Here is a 10,089-nt window from a genome sequence, read left to right on the forward strand (position 1 = left end):
TTGCATTTGAGTGATTCATCAGAAGCCTGGCTGAGGCGGGGTTGTGTGTGACCTCGATAGCACCTTCACCCTCCCAGCGTGACTGCAGAAGCAGCCAGCCTCGCTCAGCGATGTTCCGTGGTCTGTGCTGTGCCTCGGATGCCGGAGGCGAGGTCCCACCTTCCTGCTCTGCCTCGGGGCGTGGATGTGTCACGGCTGCACAGCAGGAATCGGTCCTGTCCCTGGGGTTGCTGGCTGACCGTGGGGCGCGGAGCCTCCGCAGAGCTCCTGACCTCCTTCACAAAGCACCTGCAGACGAGTGGGTGGAAATAAGCAGGTGCAGAGCGCCCGAGGGGAGCGGAGGAAGCCTTTTCTAGCTGGCTACAGCTGGCAATAAAGTTCTGAACGTGGCAGTATCTCTCCTCCCCAAGGGATCATTTTTCCACCCACCAAGCCGGACCTGGAGCTGGGGCAGCCTGCAGCCGGGGTTAGCTGAGCACGCAGCACTCCTGTGATCCCCTGTGAGGGCTGGTTTGTAGCAGCAATTGGTGGCAGAATTTATTGTTCTGTTGGGCACGTACAGCTGCTGACCTGCACTTGGCTTCCCCCTTATCTAGTGGAGAGACAATCCCAGCCTCAGTAATTAATGACTTTCTCCCACCAGGGTCTTGGGTGAAGCATCAACACAGGAAATTGGCCGGGCTAAGTGGTGTCTGTGCTTGGATCCCGGCTGCGGAGGCAGACCTTAGGCGGCTGAGATGAATTGTGGCTTGGTTGCTGAATTCATTTTTCATCCTTGGATCTGAAGGCAGACACAGGAATAGCTCCTGTGCAGTCTGAGCTGCACGCTCACCACACCCCTCCTCTGCCTGGGGCCTCCTTTGTTGCAAGTATCCCATCCACTGATGGAGAAAGACCAAGGCTTGTTGGTCTGTATCCCTGAGGGTTACTTGTGCTCGGGTTTCTTCAATGGCATTTGGTGACCAGACAGTCCCAACACTGCTCCCCAGGGAGATAAGGTTACAAGATAAGGGATTAATTCTTAGAGAGCAAGCAGGCTGCTAATCGGCAACACAACTGCTCTGATCTGACCTGGGGTTTGGTTAATCTCGACAGCTCACCCTGGATGTTGGTTCTGAGATGCTGTCGGGCTCCCAGGCACAGTGATGCTGTGTACCATGGCTATTGTTTCAGAAAAAGCAAATTTATTTAACTTGTAGTCAAGCGTAAGACTAAATGTGCAGCAGGCTGCTTACTGTTTAAGGGAGACTCCTGCTCCTGTATGCCTGTGCTCCCTTATTGCATCCTTTCATAGGAATTCAGGTTCTGGTCGAATCCTCACCGCTGCCATCGGGGTCAACTGCGAAACCCTTCTCCTGGGCCGGCTGCTGCTGAATAAATGACTGTTGAGTTGAATTGCTGATTCTTTGGAGCGGTGTCCGTACAACCTGGGCCCTGGCTTTCTGAATGCTGTTGCAATACAAGTAATTATGTTAATGTGAAATGGCATGTCCTGTTGTGCAGAGCGGTGCTGTGGATCAGTGGGTGGTTTTGTTGGGGAAAATTAATGCGTGCTTTAGCTTTGCATCACTCAGAGGTGTTCGTGGACTGTGCAGATGGGAGAGTACTGCTCTCTCACTAGCCAAGGATCAGCAGCAAGCTCCAAAAGCACAGAGAAACAGCAGCTGATGAGAATTGCTGGCAAAGAAAATCCAAAATCCATCCAGGTGCTGTGTTTGCTTTATTTTCACTCGTGTTTGGTTTGGAAGGGAGTAGGGGTGAACTGTGCTGCCCAGAATGGGACACACTGGTGGTAGCGGGCAGCTCAGGACATGGCTCTGAAGCAGAGCAGTGCTTAGCCAGCACTACCTCCCTCTTCCTGCTGCTGCTCCAGGAGGAGGTCTGGGAGATTCTGAGATCTAGCAGAAAGACTAGGGCTTGTTTTGGCCTGCTTTTTGTCCCCAAAGCCAAATACTCCCTGGAATGCCGTGAACAGTCCAGCCCAAGGTCAGGCTCTAGCCTGGCTGGCAGCTCAGGTCATGTGTGGCTGCACCACTCTGCTTGAGTGCAACACCAGTACCACCAGTACCACTGGGGCAACCCTGTTCCCTAGCAGCAGAGAGCAGCAGTAAAGACTTGTGCCTGTAGAAAAAAAACAAGCAAAAACTTCCACAGTGGACTCAGGGTGATGAATGTACAGGTTACCTTCCTGCTTTCCTCTCTTCTTTACTTTCTCTGCTTCTTGTCTGCCTCCCCCATCACCTTATCTCTCTTTCCTTGCTCCTTCCTCCCTACTGCTTGGGAGGTAGATGTGGTCACATCTTTCTCAGAGGTTCAGCGGTGTCACCTCGTGCTGTGTCCCTGTGTGGTACAGATGAGGCAGTCTGGTGAGCTGAGCTTTGAGCTCTGAATTTCTAATCTTGGCCCCTTTGCTGACCTTAGACAGGTGCCTTGAAGCAGGTCTTGGCTTCCTCACCTGTGGGATGGGACTGTTGCTAAAACATCCCACTTCTGGGGCAGCATGAGGCATCCTTGGTGGGTCAGGTTCAAGGAAAAACAAGGAAAATTAATTATTCAGACTTGCTGGCCAGTAACAAGGCTAGCTCTTCTCCGGGCTGGGAGCAATCCCTGCAGGAACAGCCTTGCTTCAGGGCTGTGGCTGGGCACACTGCGGGGCAGGCAGGGTTTCCAGATGTGATACCTGCCTTCAGGTGGCGCAAATAAGCTGCCTTGCACCCAGGAGGAGACTGTGTGTCTGCTACTTCCCTGCTGTTTGAGGGGCAGTGGGGAGCAGGTGATGCTGCTGGAAGTGCTTGGTTATTTTTGGAGGCTGCATAAGGTAAATGGGGAGCATGTGCCTTTTCTGCAGAAGCTGAGCCAAGAGGCTGGTGTGCCAGTCAGACCCAGCTCCTGAAAACCCATGGATGTTAAAACCAGTCCTTCACCTTATGGGGTATTGCCTGTTCCCTGGCCCTGGGAAGAGCAGGGCTCCTGCACCCTGTTGCAAGAGCAGCCAAGAGGAGTTTGGCCCTGGGGAAAGGCTGTGATGGTGCTGGGGACACTGGGGACAAGCCTCCTCTACCTGCAGTTTCTTCTGCTCTGGGTGCCTAACTTCGAAGGTGCTTACATTTGCTGTTGGCAAATAAGGACATTTTGGAGGCTGTTGGATGGCTGGGTAAGGACTGGAGCAGCTTCCCCTTGCATTGATGAAACTGCCAGCCCACTGCTCGAGTCCCCTGAGGAGGAAAGATGCTGAGTGCATTCAAACGGGGCGGGTTTAAGCTTGTCCGTATGTGAGAGGGAAAGTGCATTTTGCAAAGTACCTTTCCTGGCATTGCAGTTCATCTTGTTAATAAATCTGTTGTAACACCTCCCTGCAGAGCCCCTCAAGAAATCGGCTAACCAGGAGAAAGTCGAGATCAAAGATAAGCCTCCTAATCCATTATCAGCAAATGCAATCAGACTCTCCATCTGCTATCAAAGGCCCCTGCAACCCGTCAACTGGGAGCCAGCCATCCGCTGCCTGCCTGCACAGATGCTTGGTCACCGCCGCGCCTTCCCTGCTGCTCTCTAGATTCAGCCTAGTGTCATCTTAGATTAGTGGGCTTGTGTTCAAAGTCTGTGTCTCCTCTCGGAAGGAGCCAGGTAGAGCTGGCGGGCTGAAGCACATGCATGCACCTTGGCTGAAAAACAAGTGCCGGGTGGTTTATGGAGCCATGTTCAATTTAGTGCTGTGTGCTCTGGTACAGAAATAAGAGCCCTCTCTTGGCCAGGATTGCTTCTGAGGGTGTCTGCAGAAGGAGGAGACAGACAGAAACTCTTGTCATGGGTATTTATTAGTGACATGGTTGGGAGTGCTTTGTTTCCTTTCCCTCTCTCTCCATGTTTGAGCTCAGACCTGCTCAGAGGGGAGCGCTGGCAGCCTGGCAGTGTCCAGGAGCCGTGGGGCATGCAGCTCCATGTCAGTTCGCTGTAGATGCTCACCAAGGGGATAATCCTGCCTCGGAGGAACTGGTGGTCTAAGCTGAGGACCTTATTTTGCAGGTGGGGCACAAAGGTGTTATATGACTTCTCAATGGCATCTGAGCACAGAGCTGAGATTTGCAGACAGGGCTGTGGCGTGCAGCGTCACCTTTCCTACAGGACCATCCTTGCTGCCCTCCTGCTCCTTGGGATGGTCATCAGAGAATCCCAGACTGCCTAAGCTTGGAAAAGTTTAGTCTAGCGAAGGGGAGGCTGAAGGGAGACCTCATCGCCCTCTACAACTCCCTGAAAGGAGGGTGCAGAGAGATGGGGATGAGTCTCTTTAACGAAGTAACAAGCGATAGGACAAGAGGGAATGGCCTCAAGATGTGCCAGGAGAGGTTTAGACTGGCTATTAGGAAGCATTTCTTCACAGAAGGGGTTGTTGGGCATTGGAATGGGCTGCCCAGGGCAGGGGTGGAGTCCCCATCCCTGGAGGGGTTTAAGAGTCCAGGTTGACCCAGCACTGAGGGATCTGGTGGAGTTGAGAATGGTCAGTGTGAGGTTAATGGTTGGACTGGATGATCTTCAAGGTCTTTTCCAACCTTGATGATTCTGTGACCTCTGGAGGTCATCTGGTCCAATCCCCTGCTCAAGCAGGGCCACACACAGCAGGTTGCCCAGGACTCTGTCCAATTGCCTCTGGATGTCTCCAAGGATGGAAGCCACCACCTCTCTCATCCTCAGGTGATCAGCATAGTCTATGGCTGATCCATGAACAGCATGACAATCTCGCTCAGAGGGCTGCTCTAGTTGACGATGTCCTTGCTCATTGCAGGGGGCTTGGACTAGATGACCTTTAAAAGGTCCCTTCCAACCCAAACTATTCTACGATTCTATGACCCCTTGTGCCCAGGCTGCAGAGGCTTTACCTCTGTTGATGGCCCTCCCTTACCTCAGTGGTAGTGATGGAGCAGTAGTGGGATGGTTTGCTGGGGATGTCATCAGTGCACCAGGTGTGCAGCCACGTGGACACGTTTCCATCTGTTCCAACCACATCACGCTTTTCCCATCAGCCACATATTAAGGTTTGGGGACCCACTAACGGTTCCTACTTTTCATCTTTCTCTATTCCTATTTCCTTTGAAATATTCATTATTCAGAATAAAAATCTGTCCCAGGTAATTTCAGGATTCAACTTGCTGCACAAAATGAGCAAAAGAGCAAAAATAACAGTGGGTAAAGAATGGTTTCATTTAGTAGCTGATTTGCTATAAAGTAATTATTTCTTAAAAAACCTGGGATTTGCTAAAAGTATCACAATTACTTTTTTCATTATGGCTACAGAATGAAGCGCTCATTTAATTAGTAAACATTTGGCATGCCTTTAAATAGGTTTTTAATTACATTAAAAGGACACTGTCAAGGTGTCTTTCATCATTTTTAATAGACCTGGATTTCTTCTTTTTCCCCTCGCAGTCGGATGCAACTCTTTGCATTTGATTGGCTGCTCCAGACAAAAACTGGAGAAGCCGTTTCCCTAGAAAAGATAAAAAAGGCTCGTTTGTGGGTTTGGAGCTGAGACGTGGTCTCCCTGCTTCCTCTGTTTCTCGACTTGCCGGCAGCAGGGCACGTAGCCTGCTTTGCATCGTGCTGCCGGCTGGGCTGTGGGGCGGTGGGGGTGTCCCTGTCCCTGAGCACTGCCACCCACGGCTCCTCACCCAGGGACACTTTGGGCTTGGTGGCAGCTCTCCTGCCCCAGCCAGCCCCCAAGGGGGCCTGTGCTTGCACACCCTGTGCTAAACAACTTTTGTCCCATAAACCACCCCATGTTGTTCGTGATCCCTCCCTGGTGAAGCAGATGCCTGTACTACAGCCTTACTGCTCGCAGCTGCTCCAAGGAGTACTTCCCCTGATAAATCACTAGTGTTCTGAGCTTGATGCGAGCTCCTGGAGGAAATTCAGCTCTGAGTGAGTCCCCAGGCTCCTGCTTGCCCTTGGAGATGCAACGAGTTCCTTCCCTGAGCTTCGAGATGCTGTGAGCAGAGGCCAAACGTGATTAACCCTGGCTGGTGATGGGGTGCTGCTCATCCCCTGCCTGCTGCGGGGGAGGCTGGGCACGGCCCTGTTGTTGGTAGATGATAAATGATGCTCTGAGCAGCAGCCCCAAGCGGGGCAGAGGCTGTTTGTCTGCATCCCTCTGCTCTGCCTTGCAGGAGTTGAGGTTTCTGGCCCCCTTCTTGGGGAAGGTTCTTTAATTGAAATAGATGGGAGCTGCTGCAGGCAGAGGCAGCCCAGCTTGAGCAAAGGCATCCTGGGGTGTCCTCAGAGGGGAAGAAAAACCAGTACAACCCAGAGTGTGACGGTGGGGAGGCAGTGCTGGTGGCACCTCCTGGGGATCTGTGACACAGGGGCTGGCTGGGGGCACGTGCTGGTTCTTTCTGCACCTCTCTGATCTGTTGCTCCCCAGACCTTTTAGAGGGTTGAGCAATCATACTGAGATGCTTCTTGTTTAATTTCTGTTTGCATTTCAGACATTGTTGCTGTCCTCTGAGGAGCAGAAGCTGAAGGGAATTAAAATATCCAGCGTCTTTGCTTTAATATCATTGACTTTCTGCTCTGTTGTGTATTGGCAGGCTTCCCTGCGGCCACATCCTCCTCCAGCATGGTCTGCGGACTTCTTCTTGGGTTCCTCAAATTTTCCCCTTACTCCCATCTTTTCTCCTCTACCCCATCCACCACCTGCCCCTTCTTCCTCCTGCTCCCTCTCGGCTCCCCACAAAGTCCTTTGCCTCTCCTGCAGCGACCATCACCCCCCCACCTGGCCTTGAGTCAAGGCACTGAGTATTCCTGACCCCAAAGCAGATGGAGATGTGGACAAGGGGGAGATGTGGGGATGGCTCATGGCCCTCCACAGCCTGGAGGAGCCCCGGGTGGGAAGGGTCCTGCCTGCCACACCTCAAGCCGGGTGGCAGAGAAGCCATGGCCTTTCGTCCACCCCCCTTGCTGGAAGGAATTGCTGCGCAGCTCATCCACCTGCCTTTCCTAAAGGAAAGCGATGCCCCTTCCCACCTCCCACCTCTGCACTGGCTCCAGTTTCCAGGGAGACAGATGCTGGGAAAGCAGTGGAAGTTCTGGAGCTGTCAGAATTGCACAACTCAGCATCAGGTAGTGGGTGCCCCACAGTTCCCCTCCACCCCAGCCTGTATCCCACCCATTGGGGGACAGAGGGACCCGCTCCCCCAGGAGCAGCTCCCGTCAGTTAGTCCTGCTCAGCATCGCTGTGTGACAGCTTCCTGGGCAGAGGGGATGGTGCTGCGGGAACTGACCCTTTCCTGGGTCGCTCCTTGGGGCTGTACAGCCTCTCTGCTTTGCAGGACCAGGGCTGGAGAGGGCTACGAGGCGGCGGGTGCAGGAGCTCGTTGTGGTGGGAGTGGTGCTGCTGTGCTGTGACTGTGACCGTCAGTGTCCCCTCTGCCCTGGGGCACCTGTCCCCTGGAGGTACTGGGGGGATGGATACTGGGATGGAGGGGTAAAACCCAGTCCGTGCTGGTGCCCTGGGAATGTGGCTGCCCTGATGCTGCTCCGTGCCCTGTCCCTGGTGTTGCGGGGAGCCGAGGTCCCCAAGGTGCAACCTGCACAGCAGCTTCCTTCCTGCGCCCACCACTGATGGAGACTTCTGGAAGGGAGCAAATGATTGTGAATAACCGTGATCATGGCTTTGCAACACTTCCATAAAATACAAATGCATGATAACATCTGCATAAATTATTCAAGATAATCAGCACGGGGGATATTTCCCCGGCAATTTCACGTGGGCTCCTGGAGCTTGATTGTCCCACCCGCTGTGTGTGCAGCAGAAAGGGAAGATCCTGAGCATCCCAGGTCTCCCAGCTCCTCCCGTTACTCTCCTTAGATTGCAAACTGTTCTCCCTCCTGCCTCAATGCGCTTTCCCCCAGCTCCCAGCACTATTAACACCTCTAATTAGAGCTGCTTATTGATGTACTGCTGTTTGTCTAAGTGCAGCTGATCAAGACAGAGAAGCCATGAGCCTAAGTGAATCGCAGCTCCCTGCCTCGCGGTGCAGCAGCCTGCACGCCCAACATGGTGCTTCTCGGGTCTGGGGGAGCAAGGAGAAAAGCAGCCAGGTAGGAAAGAAAGTGTAGAGCAAGCGTGTGCTGCCAGCCAGCCATGGCCACGCAAGGAGCTCAAGGTAATACTGGCATTCTTCTCTCTGGCAGTTGTTCCACGACTGCACGCACTATCCCTCAGGAGAACAGTGTCCCTCGTGTGCCAGCCTATATTCAGTGCTGCCCCATCGGGATTGCCTCATGTCAGGAAAAAATCCATCGGTACAGTGGGTGCTCCAAGGAGGAGGTGTGGAGGCACTTAAAGAAACACCCTCCCTGTGGGGGACCAGAAAATGGTCCCAGCACCCAGAAAGTGCGACCTGGCACCCAGGAATGGATGGACGGCTGGGTGCTCACTGCAGGAGCCATGAGCACAGGGGGCTTGAGGGCATGAGCGTCGGGGCAGGGTCCAAACCCCCAAAAGCAGCTGGGCACGGGGGTCTGCCCCTACAGCTGGGGTGCTGGGCGACATGGTCCTGCTCTGTCCTCCCAGCACAGGTACCTGGGAGGGCCTGGGCGTTTGCATCTCTCTAATGCCTCTGCCAGACGAGAGCAATTCCTGGTGCCGAGGCAGTGCTCTGCAGCTGCGGCTGGTACTGGTGTAACTGGTGTAGCGAGAGAGAAAGGAAGGATTAACGTAGCACCCTGAAGATGAGCGTTTAGACTCTGCCTCCTGCCAGCGGCTGAGCAAGAGTCTGTGCGATGACCTGGACACGCTGAGGCAGCTTTCCTGATCTCCTCGCTCTGCTTTGAACCCAGCAGCTCCTCCCGGACCACGTGCACTGACAGGGGAAGGTGGCACTTGGCCGCAGGGCCAAGCAACGGGGTGCTGCAGGAGGCAAGGTGCTGCCTGTCCTTAAAGCACGGCAACCCCCCAGCACCTCCAACTGTCAGACATCCTGGGGACAAGACGGAGAGGGTGATGCACTCCAGAAGGAGCGATTCCCTTCCCCCTCGCCGTTGGGTTTTATTAATTCCTCACGCAGTGAAGTCTCTATTAATAATGGCTCTAGGATCTGGCTGCTAAGCTGGGTAATGAGATTCTCTACCTGCTGTTCCTGTGCTGCTGTGATTGTGTTTGGAGGACAAAATTCTATGTGGATTAATTAAAATGAAAAACAAAAGGAAAAAAAGGGGTTTGTTTGAATTATTTACTAGTTTCCAGGAGACAAAGCAGTAATTGCAAATGTCTTATTGCAGGTGTTTGGAGGGGGGATGCTCCTTCCTCCGAGCAAGAAGAAAAGTCTGGTTATTTACTGGTGTTGGAGGAGATTTATCAATCCTCAGGAATGCCAAGCACAGCTCCAATTGCTCCTCGTTTTGCTGATTCCGATTTTCTCCTCTTGGTTTCAGAAATTCAGAAGAGATGGGCTCTGAGACAGCTTTGACGTGGGTAAATGTGGGAACACGCTCTGCCAGCAGTGCACGCTTCCCTTGTGTGTAAGTAAATGTAAGGGGAAAAACCAAAACCATGATGCCCTGAGGGACTGTCTGTTCTCAGTCAGCTTTCCATCCATGCCAGGGCCCCTCTGGCTCCCACGAATGCCTCCACGTGTTCCTCGTGGTGCCCCTTTCTGAACGCCCATCGTGCCAGGAGGCTCCTGAACCTGAAGCAAGGGGAATCTCCCCAGGATGGAGAGAAGTGCCCTTGGGGGCTGACTGAGGTCTCGTCCCTAACGGACACTCCTGATCCCTAACCCATGGCTGGATCTGACCCCAGGGAAAACCCACCATGGGCTGTGTCACGGCTGTCCCACCGTACTAGGGGCCGGGGTGGCTTTGGCAGTGTAACCCAAGCCATGCTCTGCTGGGCTGGGGATGGAGGACTGGTATAAAATCAGGTGTTGAGATCCTGTCTTCCTTCCCAGACCCTCTTAGCTGATGGATCATCAGCATTTTAGGGAACCATTCTGTGCTTTTACTGCTCTCTTACTCAACTGCTTCTCCCCCTGATTGCTTCTGTCCGTCTCCTTTCAACCAAGGTCCTCGGGAGCTGCTTAATTGACTTCAAAGGGA

General features: G+C 53.4%; 1 protein-coding gene across 1 annotated transcript in view; it reads left to right on the forward strand.

The window, feature by feature from the left end:
• MFSD11 (major facilitator superfamily domain containing 11) overlaps positions 1-10,089 on the forward strand; it is a 40,397-nt gene extending 30,308 nt beyond the window's left edge. The window contains exons 15-16 of the mRNA XM_074888989.1: positions 9,427-9,513; positions 10,056-10,089. Of these exons, the coding sequence (XP_074745090.1) occupies positions 9,427-9,513; positions 10,056-10,074 (106 nt within the window). The 3' untranslated portion in view covers positions 10,075-10,089. The remainder of the gene's footprint in view (positions 1-9,426; positions 9,514-10,055) is intronic.

The sequence above is a fragment of the Strix uralensis genome, chromosome 19 (assembly GCF_047716275.1).
Source record: "Strix uralensis isolate ZFMK-TIS-50842 chromosome 19, bStrUra1, whole genome shotgun sequence".
Lineage (NCBI taxonomy): Eukaryota > Metazoa > Chordata > Aves > Strigiformes > Strigidae > Strix > Strix uralensis.